At 54.5% G+C, this 17,216-nt stretch overlaps 1 protein-coding gene across 1 annotated transcript; it reads left to right on the top strand.

Moving 5' to 3' along the window:
- Window positions 1-12,328: 12,328 nt before the first annotated feature.
- LOC311424571 (keratin, type II cytoskeletal 7-like) lies at window positions 12,329-16,328 on the top strand (the record flags this gene model as incomplete). The annotated part of the gene is given in 9 exon segments (XM_084499854.1): window positions 12,329-12,421; window positions 12,423-12,920; window positions 13,552-13,763; window positions 13,944-14,004; window positions 14,302-14,397; window positions 14,684-14,848; window positions 15,130-15,255; window positions 15,942-16,162; window positions 16,292-16,328. Coding segments are annotated over 9 exon segments (1,509 nt in total).
- Between the last annotated feature and the right edge of the window lie 888 nt (window positions 16,329-17,216).

Here is a 17,216-nt window from a genome sequence, read left to right as displayed (position 1 = left end):
TATCAGGTGAAGGTGGAAGCTCAGGTCATGGTGGGTCGAGCTATGGCAGTGGAGGGTCCATCTGTGGAGGTGGAGGAGGCTCTGGAGGAGGCTCTAGCTCTGGAGGCAGCAGTGGTAGAAGAGGGTCCATTTCTGGAGGCTCTGGAAGCTCAGGTCACGGTGGATCAAGCTATGGCAGTGGAGGGTCCATCTGTGGAGGAGGAGGAGGCTCTGGAGGAGGCTCTAGCTCTGGAGGGAGCTGTGGCAGGAGAGGATCCATTTCTGGAGGCTCTGGAAGCTCAGGTCATGGTGGATCGAGCTACGGCAGTGGAGGGCACATCTGTGGAGGAGGAGGAGGCACTGGAGGAGGCTCTAGCTCGGGAGGCAGCTGTGGTAGAAGAGGGTCCATTTCTGGAGGCTCTGGAAGCTCAGGACATGGAGGATCGAGCTATGGAAGTGGAGGACACATCTGTGGAGGAGGAGGAGGAGGAGGAGGCTCTGGAGGCAGCTCTGGTAGTAGAAGAGGGTCCATATCGGGTGAAGGTGGAAGCTCAGGTCATGGCGGATCGAGCTATGGCAGTGGGGGGTCCATCTGTGGAGGAGGAGAAGGAAGCTCTAGCTCTGGAGGCAGCTGTGGTAGAAGAGGGTCCATTTCTGGAGGCTCTGGAAGCTCAGGTCACGGTGGATCAAGCTACGGCAGTGGAGGGTCCATCTGTGGAGGAGGAGGAGGCACTGGAGGAGGCTCTAGCTCTGGAGGCAGCTGTGGTAGAAGAGGGTCCATTTCTGGAGGCTCTGGAAGCTCAGGTCACGGTGGATCAAGCTATGGCAGTGGAGGGTCCATCTGTGGAGGAGGAGGAGGCTCTGGCTCTGGCATAGGAGGAAGTTATGGAGGTGGTGGGTCCATTTCTGGAGGCTCTGGAAGCTCTGGTCATGGTGGATCGAGCTACGGCAGTGGAGGGTCCATCTGTGGAGGAGGAGGCAGCTCTGGAGGAAGCTCTGGTGGTAGAAGAGGGTCCATATCGGGTGAAGGTGGAAGCTCAGGACATGGCGGATCGAGCTTTGGCAGTGGAGGGTCCATCTGTGGAGGAGGAGGAGGCTCTGGAGGAGGCTCTAGCTCTGGAGGGAGCTGTGGCAGGAGAGGGTCCATTTCTGAAGGCTCTGGAAGCTCAGGACATGGCGGATCGAGCTATGGAAGTGGAGGGTCCATCTGTGGAGGCGGAGGAGGCGGCTCTGGAGGAGGCTCTAGCTCTGGAGGCAGCTGTGGCAGGAGAGGATCCATTTCTGGAGGCTCTGGAAGCTCAGGTCATGGTGGATCGAGCTACGGCAGTGGAGGGTCCATCTGTGGAGGAGGAGGAGGCTCTGGAGGAGGCTCTAGCTCTGGAGGCAGCTGTGGTAGAAGAGGGTCCATTTCTGGAGGCTCTGGAAGCTCAGGTCACGGTGGATCAAGCTATGGCAGTGGAGGGTCCATCTGTGGAGGAGGAGGAGGCTCTGGCTCTGGCATAGGAGGAAGTTATGGAGGTGGTGGGTCCATTTCTGGAGGCTCTGGAAGCTCTGGTCATGGTGGATCGAGCTACGGCAGTGGAGGGTCCATCTGTGGAGGAGGAGGAGGAAGCTCTAGCTCTGGAGGCAGCTGTGGTAGAAGAGGGTCCATTTCTGGAGGCTCTGGAAGCTCAGGTCACGGTGGATCAAGCTATGGCAGTGGAGGGTCCATCTGTGGAGGAGGAGGAGGCTCTGGCTCTGGCATAGGAGGAAGTTATGGAGGTGGTGGGTCCATTTCTGGAGGCTCTGGAAGCTCTGGTCATGGTGGATCGAGCTACGGCAGTGGAGGGTCCATCTGTGGAGGAGGAGGTAGCTCTGGAGGAAGCTCTGGTGGTAGAAGAGGGTCCATATCGGGTGAAGGTGGAAGCTCAGGACATGGCGGATCGAGCTATGGCAGTGGAGGGTCCATCTGTGGAGGAGGAGGAGGAAGCTCTAGCTCTGGAGGCAGCTGTGGTAGAAGAGGGTCCATTTCTGGAGGCTCTGGAAGCTCAGGACATGGCGGATCGAGCTATGGAAGTGGAGGGCACATCTGTGGAGGAGGAGGAGGAGGAGGAGGCTCTGGAGGCAGCTCTGGTAGTAGAAGAGGGTCCATATCGGGTGAAGGTGGAAGCTCAGGTCATGGCGGATCGAGCTATGGAAGTGGAGGGCACATCTGTGGAGGAGGAGGAGGCTCTGGAGGAGGCTCTAGCTCGGGAGGCAGCAGTGGTAGAAGAGGGTCCATTTCTGAAGGCTCTGGAAGCTCAGGACATGGCGGATCGAGCTATGGAAGTGGAGGGCACATCTGTGGAGGAGGAGGAGGAGGAGGAGGCTCTGGAGGCAGCTCTGGTAGTAGAAGAGGGTCCATATCGGGTGAAGGTGGAAGCTCAGGACATGGCGGATCGAGCTATGGCAGTGGAGGGTCCATCTGTGGAGGAGGAGGAGGCTCTGGAGGAGGCTCTAGCTCGGGAGGCAGCAGTGGTAGAAGAGGGTCCATTTCTGAAGGCTCTGGAAGCTCAGGACATGGCGGATCGAGCTATGGAAGTGGAGGGCACATCTGTGGAGGAGGAGGAGGCTCTGGAGGAGGCTCTAGCTCTGGAGGCAGCTGTGGCAGGAGAGGATCCATTTCTGGAGGCTCTGGAAGCTCAGGTCATGGTGGATCGAGCTACGGCAGTGGAGGGTCCATCTGTGGAGGAGGAGGAGGAAGCTCTAGCTCTGGAGGCAGCTGTGGTAGAAGAGGGTCCATTTCTGGAGGCTCTGGAAGCTCAGGTCACGGTGGATCAAGCTACGGCAGTGGAGGGTCCATCTGTGGAGGAGGAGGAGGCACTGGAGGAGGCTCTAGCTCTGGAGGCAGCTGTGGTAGAAGAGGGTCCATTTCTGGAGGCTCTGGAAGCTCAGGTCACGGTGGATCAAGCTATGGCAGTGGAGGGTCCATCTGTGGAGGAGGAGGAGGCTCTGGCTCTGGCATAGGAGGAAGTTATGGAGGTGGTGGGTCCATTTCTGGAGGCTCTGGAAGCTCTGGTCATGGTGGATCGAGCTACGGCAGTGGAGGGTCCATCTGTGGAGGAGGAGGTAGCTCTGGAGGAAGCTCTGGTGGTAGAAGAGGGTCCATATCGGGTGAAGGTGGAAGCTCAGGACATGGCGGATCGAGCTATGGCAGTGGAGGGCACATCTGTGGAGGAGGAGGAGGCTCTGGAGGAGGCTCTAGCTCTGGAGGCAGCTGTGGTAGAAGAGGGTCCATTTCTGGAGGCTCTGGAAGCTCAGGACATGGCGGATCGAGCTACGGCAGTGGAGGGTCCATCTGTGGAGGAGGAGGAGGCACTGGAGGAGGCTCTGGAGGCAGCTCTGGTAGTAGAAGAGGGTCCATATCGGGTGAAGGTGGAAGCTCAGGTCATGGCGGATCGAGCTATGGCAGTGGAGGGTCCATCTGTGGAGGAGGAGGAGGCGGCTCTGGAGGAGGCTCTAGCTCTGGAGGGAGCTGTGGCAGGAGAGGATCTATTTCTGGAGGCTCTGGAAGCTCAGGTCATGGTGGATCAAGCTACGGCAGTGGAGGGTCCATCTGTGGAGGAGGAGGAGGCTCTGGAGGAGGCTCTAGCTCTGGAGGCAGCTGTGGTAGAAGAGGGTCCATTTCTGGAGGCTCTGGAAGCTCAGGTCACGGTGGATCAAGCTATGGCAGTGGAGGGTCCATCTGTGGAGGAGGAGGAGGCTCTGGCTCTGGCATAGGAGGAAGTTATGGAGGTGGTGGGTCCATTTCTGGAGGCTCTGGAAGCTCTGGTCATGGTGGATCGAGCTACGGCAGTGGAGGGTCCATCTGTGGAGGAGGAGGCAGCTCTGGAGGAAGCTCTGGTGGTAGAAGAGGGTCCATATCGGGTGAAGGTGGAAGCTCAGGACATGGCGGATCGAGCTATGGCAGTGGAGGGCACATCTGTGGAGGAGGAGGAGGCTCTGGAGGAGGCTCTAGCTCTGGAGGCAGCAGTGGTAGAAGAGGGTCCATTTCTGAAGGCTCTGGAAGCTCAGGACATGGCGGATCGAGCTATGGAAGTGGAGGTTCCATCTGTGGAGGAGGAGGAGGCGGCTCTGGAGGAGGCTCTAGCTCTGGAGGGAGCTGTGGCAGGAGAGGGTCCATTTCTGGAGGCTCTGGAAGCTCAGGTCATGGTGGGTCGAGCTATGGAAGTGGAGGACACATCTGTGGAGGAGGAGGAGGAGGAGGAGGCTCTGGAGGCAGCTCTGGTAGTAGAAGAGGGTCCATATCGGGTGAAGGTGGAAGCTCAGGTCATGGCGGATCGAGCTATGGAAGTGGAGGGTCCATCTGTGGAGGAGGAGGAGGCGGCTCTGGAGGAGACTCTAGCTCTGGAGGGAGCTGTGGCAGGAGAGGATCCATTTCTGGAGGCTCTGGAAGCTCAGGTCATGGTGGATCGAGCTACGGCAGTGGAGGGTCCATCTGTGGAGGAGGAGGAGGCTCTGGAGGAGGCTCTAGCTCTGGAGGCAGCTGTGGTAGAAGAGGGTCCATTTCTGGAGGCTCTGGAAGCTCAGGTCACGGTGGATCAAGCTATGGCAGTGGAGGGTCCATCTGTGGAGGAGGAGGAGGCTCTGGCTCTGGCATAGGAGGAAGTTATGGAGGTGGTGGGTCCATTTCTGGAGGCTCTGGAAGCTCTGGTCATGGTGGATCGAGCTACGGCAGTGGAGGGTCCATCTGTGGAGGAGGAGGCAGCTCTGGAGGAAGCTCTGGTGGTAGAAGAGGGTCCATATCGGGTGAAGGTGGAAGCTCAGGACATGGCGGATCGAGCTATGGCAGTGGAGGGCACATCTGTGGAGGAGGAGGAGGCTCTGGAGGAGGCTCTAGCTCTGGAGGCAGCTGTGGTAGAAGAGGGTCCATTTCTGGAGGCTCTGGAAGCTCAGGACATGGCGGATCGAGCTACGGCAGTGGAGGGTCCATCTGTGGAGGAGGAGGAGGCACTGGAGGAGGCTCTGGAGGCAGCTCTGGTAGTAGAAGAGGGTCCATATCGGGTGAAGGTGGAAGCTCAGGTCATGGCGGATCGAGCTATGGCAGTGGAGGGTCCATCTGTGGAGGAGGAGGAGGCGGCTCTGGAGGAGGCTCTAGCTCTGGAGGGAGCTGTGGCAGGAGAGGATCTATTTCTGGAGGCTCTGGAAGCTCAGGTCATGGTGGATCAAGCTACGGCAGTGGAGGGTCCATCTGTGGAGGAGGAGGAGGCTCTGGAGGAGGCTCTAGCTCTGGAGGCAGCTGTGGTAGAAGAGGGTCCATTTCTGGAGGCTCTGGAAGCTCAGGTCACGGTGGATCAAGCTATGGCAGTGGAGGGTCCATCTGTGGAGGAGGAGGAGGCTCTGGCTCTGGCATAGGAGGAAGTTATGGAGGTGGTGGGTCCATTTCTGGAGGCTCTGGAAGCTCTGGTCATGGTGGATCGAGCTACGGCAGTGGAGGGTCCATCTGTGGAGGAGGAGGCAGCTCTGGAGGAAGCTCTGGTAGTAGAAGAGGGTCCATATCGGGTGAAGGTGGAAGCTCAGGACATGGCGGATCGAGCTATGGCAGTGGAGGGCACATCTGTGGAGGAGGAGGAGGCTCTGGAGGAGGCTCTAGCTCTGGAGGCAGCAGTGGTAGAAGAGGGTCCATTTCTGAAGGCTCTGGAAGCTCAGGACATGGCGGATCGAGCTATGGAAGTGGAGGTTCCATCTGTGGAGGAGGAGTAGGCGTCTCTGGAGGAGGCTCTAGCTCTGGAGGGAGCTGTGGCAGGAGAGGGTCCATTTCTGGAGGCTCTGGAAGCTCAGGTCATGGTGGGTCGAGCTATGGAAGTGGAGGACACATCTGTGGAGGAGGAGGAGGAGGAGGAGGCTCTGGAGGCAGCTCTGGTAGTAGAAGAGGGTCCATATCGGGTGAAGGTGGAAGCTCAGGTCATGGCGGATCGAGCTATGGCAGTGGAGGGTCCATCTGTGGAGGAGGAGGAGGCGGCTCTGGAGGAGGCTCTAGCTCTGGAGGGAGCTGTGGCAGGAGAGGATCCATTTCTGGAGGCTCTGGAAGCTCAGGTCATGGTGGATCGAGCTACGGCAGTGGAGGGTCCATCTGTGGAGGAGGAGGAGGCTCTGGAGGAGGCTCTAGCTCTGGAGGCAGCTGTGGTAGAAGAGGGTCCATTTCTGGAGGCTCTGGAAGCTCAGGTCACGGTGGATCAAGCTATGGCAGTGGAGGGTCCATCTGTGGAGGAGGAGGAGGCTCTGGCTCTGGCATAGGAGGAAGTTATGGAGGTGGTGGGTCCATTTCTGGAGGCTCTGGAAGCTCTGGTCATGGTGGATCGAGCTACGGCAGTGGAGGGTCCATCTGTGGAGGAGGAGGTAGCTCTGGAGGAAGCTCTGGTGGTAGAAGAGGGTCCATATCGGGTGAAGGTGGAAGCTCAGGACATGGCGGATCGAGCTATGGCAGTGGAGGGCACATCTGTGGAGGAGGAGGAGGCTCTGGAGGAGGCTCTAGCTCTGGAGGCAGCTGTGGTAGAAGAGGGTCCATTTCTGGAGGCTCTGGAAGCTCAGGACATGGCGGATCGAGCTACGGCAGTGGAGGGTCCATCTGTGGAGGAGGAGGAGGCACTGGAGGAGGCTCTGGAGGCAGCTCTGGTAGTAGAAGAGGGTCCATATCGGGTGAAGGTGGAAGCTCAGGTCATGGCGGATCGAGCTATGGCAGTGGAGGGTCCATCTGTGGAGGAGGAGGAGGCGGCTCTGGAGGAGGCTCTAGCTCTCGAGGGAGCTGTGGCAGGAGAGGATCTATTTCTGGAGGCTCTGGAAGCTCAGGTCATGGTGGATCAAGCTACGGCAGTGGAGGGTCCATCTGTGGAGGAGGAGGAGGCTCTGGAGGAGGCTCTAGCTCTGGAGGCAGCTGTGGTAGAAGAGGGTCCATTTCTGGAGGCTCTGGAAGCTCAGGTCACGGTGGATCAAGCTATGGCAGTGGAGGGTCCATCTGTGGAGGAGGAGGAGGCTCTGGCTCTGGCATAGGAGGAAGTTATGGAGGTGGTGGGTCCATTTCTGGAGGCTCTGGAAGCTCTGGTCATGGTGGATCGAGCTACGGCAGTGGAGGGTCCATCTGTGGAGGAGGAGGCAGCTCTGGAGGAAGCTCTGGTGGTAGAAGAGGGTCCATATCGGGTGAAGGTGGAAGCTCAGGACATGGCGGATCGAGCTATGGCAGTGGAGGGCACATCTGTGGAGGAGGAGGAGGCTCTGGAGGAGGCTCTAGCTCTGGAGGCAGCAGTGGTAGAAGAGGGTCCATTTCTGAAGGCTCTGGAAGCTCAGGACATGGCGGATCGAGCTATGGAAGTGGAGGTTCCATTTGTGGAGGAGGAGGAGGCGGCTCTGGAGGAGGCTCTAACTCTGGAGGGAGCTGTGGCAGGAGAGGGTCCATTTCTGGAGGCTCTGGAAGCTCAGGTCATGGTGGGTCGAGCTATGGAAGTGGAGGACACATCTGTGGAGGAGGAGGAGGAGGAGGAGGCTCTGGAGGCAGCTCTGGTAGTAGAAGAGGGTCCATATCGGGTGAAGGTGGAAGCTCAGGACATGGCGGATCGAGCTATGGCAGTGGAGGGTCCATCTGTGGAGGAGGAGGAGGCTCTGGAGGAGGCTCTAGCTCTGGAGGGAGCTGTGGCAGGAGAGGATCCATTTCTGGAGGCTCTGGAAGCTCAGGTCATGGTGGATCGAGCTACGGCAGTGGAGGGTCCATCTGTGGAGGAGGAGGAGGCTCTGGAGGAGGCTCTAGCTCTGGAGGCAGCTGTGGTAGAAGAGGGTCCATTTCTGGAGGCTCTGGAAGCTCAGGTCACGGTGGATCAAGCTATGGCAGTGGAGGGTCCATCTGTGGAGGAGGAGGAGGCTCTGGCTCTGGCATAGGAGGAAGTTATGGAGGTGGTGGGTCCATTTCTGGAGGCTCTGGAAGCTCTGGTCATGGTGGATCGAGCTACGGCAGTGGAGGGTCCATCTGTGGAGGAGGAGGCAGCTCTGGAGGAAGCTCTGGTGGTAGAAGAGGGTCCATATCGGGTGAAGGTGGAAGCTCAGGACATGGCGGATCGAGCTATGGCAGTGGAGGGCACATCTGTGGAGGAGGAGGAGGCTCTGGAGGAGGCTCTAGCTCTGGAGGCAGCAGTGGTAGAAGAGGGTCCATTTCTGAAGGCTCTGGAAGCTCAGGACATGGCGGATCGAGCTATGGAAGTGGAGGTTCCATCTGTGGAGGAGGAGGAGGCGGCTCTGGAGGAGGCTCTAGCTCTGGAGGGAGCTGTGGCAGGAGAGGGTCCATTTCTGGAGGCTCTGGAAGCTCAGGTCATGGTGGGTCGAGCTATGGAAGTGGAGGACACATCTGTGGAGGAGGAGGAGGAGGAGGAGGCTCTGGAGGCAGCTCTGGTAGTAGAAGAGGGTCCATATCGGGTGAAGGTGGAAGCTCAGGTCATGGCGGATCGAGCTATGGCAGTGGAGGGTCCATCTGTGGAGGAGGAGGAGGTGGCTCTGGAGGAGGCTCTAGCTCTGGAGGGAGCTGTGGCAGGAGAGGATCTATTTCTGGAGGCTCTGGAAGCTCAGGTCATGGTGGGTCAAGCTATGGCAGTGGAGGGTCCATCTGTGGAGGAGGAGGAGGCTCTGGCTCTGGCATAGGAGGAAGTTATGGAGGTGGTGGGTCCATTTCTGGAGGCTCTGGAAGCTCTGGTCATGGCGGATCGAGCTACGGCAGTGGAGGTTCCATCTGTGGAGGAGGAGGCAGCTCTGGAGGAAGCTCTGGTGGTAGAAGAGGGTCCATATCGGGTGAAGGTGGAAGCTCAGGACATGGCGGATCGAGCTATGGCAGTGGAGGGTCCATCTGTGGAGGAGGAGGAGGCTCTGGAGGAGGCTCTAGCTCTGGAGGCAATTGTGGTAGGAGAGGCTCCATGTCTGGAGGTTGTGGTAGTTCAGGATATGGTTCCTGTACATCTGCTGGTGGGGAAGGTTTTCATTGTGAGATGTCCACCTCTGGGGATTCCTTCAGTTCTGTCCATGAAGGGTATAGCTCTAGTGCTCTGGGGTCAAGATCTGGGGACCTTTCTCATTCTGGCCGCATTGGATCTGGCTTTGGCCATAGGAGCAGCTTCGGGGAGGAGGAATATCAGTGATGCATTTCAGGTTGTGGAGGACTTGAATGGTTTGGTCCTGAGGACGGGGCTGGGAATTGGACTGATGGAGGGTGGCCTGCTCGCGGGGGGGGATGCTTGTCTGCCTGGGGATTTGGTCAGGGACCCAGCCTTCTTCCAGAGAACCCTACCACCATAACATCTGCCTGCAAAAATCTGCAAGGGTATTGCCTTTGTTTTGGAGGCCCAGCACCCTGTCACCACTGGTCTGGCCATGTCACCTGCAACCCTGGGCACTCTTCTGCCTGCACCGAGTGCTGTAACCTGCTCACCACGGACTCAACTCTGTTTTACGTCTGTATTGCGATGTTTGCTATTGTTTCTGTAGTCTTTCTTTGTATTGCTCTGAGCCCTTCCACTGAGGCCGTTTGGGACCTTTTTCTTTGGGAACTAAAAGCTTGAAACCCTCCTCGGTGTGTGTGTGTATGTGTTGGTCTATTCGGGGCACACCCTGACGTGCACGAGAGGTGCAAACCTGGGGGTACAAACCCGTAAGAAATCTCACCTTCTGGCACGGCTGAGGACCTCGTTGTCCCCGTGCCTTCTAAATATTGCCCTCTACAGGTGCGAGCCAGCTCCTGCTAGCGGGGAGCGTTGGACTGGGCGCAGGAGCACCGCCACGGCCGGGTGGGGATGCTCAGGGTGCGCTCGATGCCACCACCTGGTGGGAGAAAGGAGCTGGGCCAGAGCTGTGCGGAGATGCCCCTCGGGCGCCATCCTGGGCGATGGAGCTTGGGGCTGCAGCCCTCTGCCGTGCAGAGGTGGTAGGAACAAAAGGTTCCTTCCCTTGCTTTACTTTGGCAAAAGGTGTGACGTTGGGCACGGCACCATTGTAGCACCATGAGAATTATGGGCCTCCTGTTCTCGCTGCTGGGCCTCTTTCCAAAATTCCTGGCGGTTAGAGGATTGACGAGCTGTGATTGCCCTGGTAGCTGTTCCCCTTGCTGCTTCCTCAGTGCTCACAAACACGTACAGCCACCTCTGTTCAGGGGCACACGGAGTGCCACCAACCAGAAGGAAGTGGGCAGATCTGGTGGGTTTTAAGCCCAGAGTGCCCCCACGAGCAGATGGTGTGCACACGTGCTGCCTCTGGTGGCATCCTCTGTCCTCTGTGGAGCTGGGGCCATCAGGGACACCAGGACTGGTGGGGGGGGGGTGTCAGGGGTGAGGTTGGTCCAGACAGAGGAACATTTTGCTACATCTGGGAGCACACAAAAACCTGAGTTTGTGAGTTTTGCTCATCAAAGCATGTGCAGGAGAAGAAAACTTTCCAAAGCAGGAGCTGTAACCCTGTAGGCTCCAAACACATCGAGGGAGCAGGACCCAATGCTCACCCTGCCTCCCTGGAAGGCTCAGCCTCTCTTCACTGGGTGAGCTCGCCACCTGCGTGGTGCGGGAGGACATGGGTGTCCCAATGCTCACCCCTGGGTGCAGCAATGGTCTTCAGTGGGAGGCTGGGGAGGGCCCAGCTGGAAGCACAAAATGGGTGCAGAGCAGCCAGTGCAGCTCCGGGCCAAGTGTCCTCCTTGTGGGCTCCGATCCTGCTCTTCCAGCTGGGGCTGCCATGGACTCTGCCTGCATTTAAGCGGGCGGTGAGGCACCCAGGGCTTCAATCACTGTTGCTCCTCGGCGTGTGGGTGTAATTGATAGTGCTGTCAAGAACCTGCAATTAAGCCGGTTGTCTTTCCAGCTACTGCATACCATCGATTGTCTCCCTTGCTGGGCTAAGGGCAAATTGTTCCAGTGCAGAGCATTTGCAAATAATGAGGTACGAGAAAACCTTGGGCACCAGCCGCTCCAGGAGCCGGAATACCAGCAAGGTTTCTGGTAACCCGTTTTGCTTTTCATCAGCCTTCTTGCGAAAGGTGGTGAAAAAGCCCTCCACTGAAATGAGGAAGTGAGAAAAATAATTAAAAAAATCCCTGCAAAGCCCAGAGAAGAGATGAGCAATTGAAATGCTTTTTTTTTTTTTTTTTTTTTTTTTTTCCTTCTCCAATTGAAACATATAAACATTTAATTGACAAAAAAAAAAAAAAAAAAAAAAAAAAAAAGCCAACCAAAAGTTACGGATTAAGATGGCATAATAGCAGGGGAAAACCTTTCATTTCAAGCCCTCTGAAATGAAACCATTTGCCTTTCTGTTTTGAAAGAGGCTTTGGAAAGAAGCCACCAGGACAGAGATGTAATCCTGGCCCCACCTCTGAGGCATTGTGAGGCTCTCAGCAAATATATTAAACGTATCAGCCTTTTCTTCCCCAGCTGTCAAGCAACCCTAATAAATCATTTTTATTTGCCTTGAGGTATCCCGAGAGTTTTAATTACAAGCTCAAGTATAAAGAATAGTAACAGAGAGCAGCCATACAGCGGCCCTATTAATAAGGTACATGTTTTTACCTTGTACTGGTTGCTGGTGCATTCGTAGTCTTCCCACCAGGGCTAAGCCTGCCGCTGTTCCCAATTAAATGGTTAACGAGCATCCAGGTAACAGCTTTGTGGCTAAGTCTCCTATCTAGGATATTTGTCATCTTCCAGGAAGTCTCATTTTGGGGGGTCTTTTATAAAATCTGGGCTAAAAACTTAATGAGAAGTTAGAGCTGCTCTAATTTATGCTTCCAAAAGCTGGTCATCTAAGCCTGAGCTTGTCAGCTTAGACTTTTGTTGGAGTTGACGGAGAAGAGAGAGGCTGCTAGTGAGCAGCCTCAGCACAGGGATGGTGTCAGGAGGGCTGTTTGTAAAAATAAATATTTCACCCTTCTGTACCAATTGGTGCATCCCATTCTCTGTGTTTCCCAGATTCCAGGTGTGGGGCTGCCTGTGGCTGGTGGACACGTGCTGTCTGTGCCTTTGGGTGAGATGCCTCGGAGACTCCCAAGGGAGTGACTGGGGAAAGAATAGATAATGCAAGGATCAGTTTTAATTTGCCGTTCAGCAGAACATTCCTCTACAGAGTTTCTTGGACAGAGTGGGAGATACTCTTAAGGGTATGTCCTTCTTGCTAAGCTGTAATTTATGGAAGGAGGGAGGACAAGCTGAAAAAAAAAAAATCCTTACAAAACCCAGCACACGGTGTCCTCCAAGCTTGGAATGCAAGCAAAGCAATTCAAAAGCAGCACAATTCCATAGGATTTCACAAATGTTCAGTGTTATGCATTGTTTTGCATATTTAAACCTACAAATTGCTGCCAGGCAAGGCAAACCCCATGAAAACCCCAAATTATTCATCTGCATCAACCAAGCCCCACTTCTGGGATGCGTATAAAGGAGGCACTCAGGGATGTCAGAGCAGAGGGGCCCCTTTTTGAGCTGCTCTCCTCCAGCAGCCCCACATCCCTGATCCTCTCCCCCGCCACGTCTGCCAGCATGAGCCAGCAGCTGTCAGCAGGGAGGTGTCTTCATGGGAGGAATTTCTCAGCATCTTCTGCTGTGAGTGGCGTGAGCTGCTGTCGGAGCAGCACCTTCTCCTCTGCTGCCCCACTGGGAAGAGGGCACAGAGCCTGGAGCAGCCAAAGCCTCCGTGATGTTGGGGGCTGGAAATGGATTTCTGCTGGCCACTGCCTGGCACAGGCAGGCTGTGGAGGGTGGGGGCACAGGGACGTCCACGCCTGTAGTGAAAGGGGGGGTCAGGGGAGTGCCTTCATCTGCAGAAGTGAAGGTATTCGTGCGGTGCACGTCAACGAGAGCCTGCTGCAGCCTCTTGATGTCAAGATCGACCCTGAAATGCAGCACATCCGAAGGCAGGAGCAAGAGCAGCTGAAGAGTCTCAACAACCAGTTTGCCTGCTTGATTGACAAGGTGAGAGCTGAGGCGAGATTAAAGGAATGATGGGCTTTAAGTATAAAGGAACCCTTTTTTGTGCTCAGGTCTTTGATTCCTCTCCTTTTCCTGTCCCATTACGTGGCCCTGATGCTGGTTTTAGCATGCATGGCTCCAGCACCATGAGATGCAAGTGCAGATCTAGCTGATAATGTTATTTTAACCTGATTATTTATGTGTTGACAAGCTGCAGCTGTATGCATTATTAATAGCTGAAGCGAGCTGTTCTTCCAAGGTACCTTGCTGCGCTTCTGCACTCTTGCCCTCTCTGCACAGATAGACTTTGTAAAGTTGTGTTGTCGACAGCCAAAGGATGATTTCTGCTACCAGCCAGTTGGCCTACAAAGGTGTTTGAATACCCCATAACCACAAAGTCTGTGGGGCTTCCTTGGAGACTGGGAGAGCAGCACACCCTGTTTTGCTCTTGGATTCTTGGGTTATGAAGGTTGCAATGCTCCCCTTTTGCCCTCTCGTCCCCTTCGAACTATAATGAGCCCCTGGAGCATTAACTCGGAAGAGAAGTCCCCTTGTTCCCCCCACCTTCATCTGGTCCCTTTTTGATGCACCAAAACGTGTGCCCAACGAGGGTGGCTTTGCCTTCTGAATGCAGGTGCAGCATCTGGAGCAGCAGAACAGGCTGCTGGCCACCAAATGGAACCTCCTCCAAAAGCAGGTCCTGCCATCACAGAAGAACTTCAGGCAGGTCTTCGACAACTTCATCTGCAGCCTGCAGAGGCGGCTGGACTCGCTGCTGCATGAGAGGGAGAGGATGGAGCCTGAGCTGAACAACACAGAGAAGCTGGTTGAAGAGTTCAAATGCAAGTAAGTTCATGGGGCAGGGAGCTAGACAGATTTTTCTAATGGACTTCTATACATATCAACAGACTTCTCTCTAACAAAAGGCTGAGGTCCAAAGGCACCCTGAGCCCTAAATACCCAGGATGCTGGAAGGTCTCCAGCATCAGCATGACCCAGCAACCAGTCCCTTCTCTTTCCCAACAGATACGAGCAGGAAGCCAGCAGACGCACAGCTGCTGAGAACGAGTTCGTGTTACTGAAGAAGGTAAGGAATTGGGATGAATGGAAGCGTTGGATTCAGACATCCGAAAAGTTTCCTCTGTTTTGCCATAATATTTTGAGAATATTATAAGTCATTGGACAATTATGGACTCAGAAAAATATGCTGCAGAGTATTGCCAGGGAGCATAAGAACTCAGCAATATTGTATAAGCCTCTGGCACCCCTTAGAGGTGAACAACTACATCTCCTAAACAAAATTTCCTATACTAAAAACTCAGTAAAGTTACTTAGGTCTCCATGTAGCCACCATTTTGACTTTTAAATGTCTGGGAACTCTTAGGATGCGGACTGTGTCTATCTGACCAAGGCAAAGCTGGAAGCAAAGCTGGAAACCCTAAAGCAGGAGACAGAGTTCCTGAAGTGTGTGTCGGCTCAGGTATGGATGCTCCTCTCCCATTCTTGTTGATGGCAGCTATTCTTACCAGCCACTCCTTGTTTACACTGATTTAGTCCCAGTTAAACCAATCCATCAGGGTTGCTAGGAGAGGCAGCGGGAATAAAGAAGATCTCCAAAAGCCCCAAACCCTCAAGCTGCATGCATGGCCAACTCTAGCCACAACTCATGGGCTGTGGCTCCAGACAAACTCTCAGGGGTGGTGTTACGGCCACTGGGCTGCGAGATAGGAAACCCAGTGCTCACAGCCACTTCATATGGCTTCTAGGAAATTGCTGAGCTGGAGACAAGCCTCTGTGATACCTCCATTGTTGTGAAAATGGACAACAGCCGAGGTCTGGACATGGAGGGCATCCTCAGGAGTGTTGAGCGCTGGTATGAGGATGCAGCTCAGAAAAGCAAGACAGAGTTGGATGCGTTGTACAGAACTAGGGTAAGTTGCAGCAAACAGTAACATGTCCTTCATGTAGCTGTCAGAAGGCAGCAGTTCAGAGGCAAGGATTTCTTTCATTCTGTCTTGACTACGTAACTTATGGACCTAGTTTTCTGTTCTGCTAAACTTGGCAGAGTCTCCAAGTCAGGAGAACATCCCCAAAGCAATAGCATGAGGACTTTTCTAAAGTTAGTCTACTTTACTTTGGAAACAGAGGCAAGGCTCCTCTGTTGCCTATGCTACCAGTATTGATTGCCAGCTCTCTCTTGTCTTTCTGTCAGTACCAAGAGCTTGAGGAGGCAAAGAGGAGTCATTGCAGTCAACTCAAGTCCCACCAGCAACACATTGAAGAGCTGAGTTTTGCAATCCAGAGGTGGCAGTGTGACCTTGAAAACATGAAGAAGCAGGTATCGTGGGCCATATTTAATCACTGAATCTCCTAGGTGGGATATAGCAAGTCTGGTTTTCTACATCTCTTGCATTTATTTTGTCTTTGCTGAATAGCAGTGCCTCACACTGGTCCCACTACTCTAGAGAAGATCTTAGCCCTGTGGAGCAGGGAAAAAGGGTAATCTGCTGTGCTGCCCTGTTTTCTGCTGGATCATTTTGATTATCAAAAAAAAAAAAAAAAAAATCGCCATATTAGCTCATTGGATTTACTACAGCACACAGACAATTGCTCCAGCAAGAATTCTGGCAGGAGACAATGCTTCTGACATAGGTTCAAAGCATTCAGTAAGTAGGGTAGAATTATGAATCACCAGTAATTCACCACCCATTGGAACTAGTATAATTTTCAGACCATCTGATTCATTATATATTTTATAACGGGAAGTAATGGAAAACCTTAATTATCAGTTCCAATTAGAGCTATTAGAAGTATTAGTATCCTCAAAACAAGGCTTAACACAGCCTCACAGTACAGAGATCTATTCTGTAGTGTTTCAGAACTGAGATTTGATTTTGGAAATATTTGCCTTCCCTAAAAGCAACATCGATACTTCATTTCAAAAGAAGACAGAATTTCTCTTTTATAGGAAAATATGGAAGACATTGGGCAGGGAAAGTGAGAAATTCTGTGTCTCCGATACAGGTGTTCTCTCTGCAAACATCAGTTAAGGATACTGAGCAGCGTGGGGACTGTGCCCTGAAGGATGCACAGAAGAAGCACACGGAGCTGCAGAATGCCCTCCAGAAGGCCAAGGGTGAGCTGGCTTGCATGCTGCGGGGTTATCAGGAGCTGCTGAACGTCAAGCTGGCCCTGGACATTGAGATTGCAACCTATAAGACTTTACTGGAGGGTGAAGAGAGCAGGTGGGTACCTCTGCAACAGTGTGCGTGCAGTGCTCAGTTTCGGGACACTTCAGCAGAGACACGGAGACTGGAAAATGCTAGAAATGCTAGTTATATGACAGATAACCTTCTGACTTTCTTCCCCTTCAGGATACGCATTTGGAGCCCCATGAGAGTATGTAAGTAAGCTCGAGGTTTTCTGTTTTCCTTATGACATTAAAAAAGCCAGTGCTGGTTTGCAGCGGGGTGCAGAAAGGCTGCACTATCCCCATGGGAAGCGCTCCCCGAGTGATTCAGCCTGTGTTTTCCCATAACAGCGATCACCACACCTTGCAACAGATCCTCTGGCTCCAAAGCCAGCCCGGGCTGTGGACCTGGTCTGCAGTGCAGAAGACACGGGTCCTTCTGTGGTGCTGGGAGAGCATCCCAGCCGGGAGATGCTGCAGCTTGCCATGGGGGGTTCACCTCGAGAAGCGCCGCTAGCTCTGCAGGGAGGTGCTGGGTCTCTGGTGCTCCCAGCTGTGGCTGCTTCCCCAGGAGTAGCTCTGGATGTGGGGGCCATTCGTGCCAGAGCTCGGCCCCCATGGGTGCTGATGGGCTCTGCAAAGGGGCTGGCAGGCGGTCTGGGGAGAGCTGCGGAGCTGCGCAGAGCTCAGGAAACCCGGCTTGCTCACAGGTGGTGCACTGGCCACAGAAGGGGATCCCAGTTGGGCCTCTGTGCCCCAGGAATACCTGCATCTGAGCACCCGCTCTGCTAGGCAGGATAAGCAGGAGGCAAGAGCTAAAGCAGAAAAACACAGCCCTGTTCCACCTGCAGCAGCAAAATGTCCCCCACCCCACCTTACACGAGGGGAAGAGGCATCCTGGGTAGAAGAACATTAGGAAACCACATCAGAGGAATTCCACCAGGATCGCATCAAAAAATAGATGCTTAACACATATACTTCTTGCTTAATGCTGCTTCTTTAAAGGTCTGGAGGTTGGATTGGGGCACTTGTCATGTTATCACTCAATTCCCACTTCCCACCAGCCTTATCTTCCCTTTTTTTTCCTGATTAAGCCTTCGCTTTCTATG

This window comes from Aythya ferina (assembly GCF_964211825.1).
Source record: "Aythya ferina genome assembly, chromosome: 28".
NCBI lineage: Eukaryota > Metazoa > Chordata > Aves > Anseriformes > Anatidae > Aythya > Aythya ferina.
The sequence above is the reverse complement of the archived record's forward strand: the minus strand, read 5'-3'. Positions and strand labels throughout refer to the sequence as shown.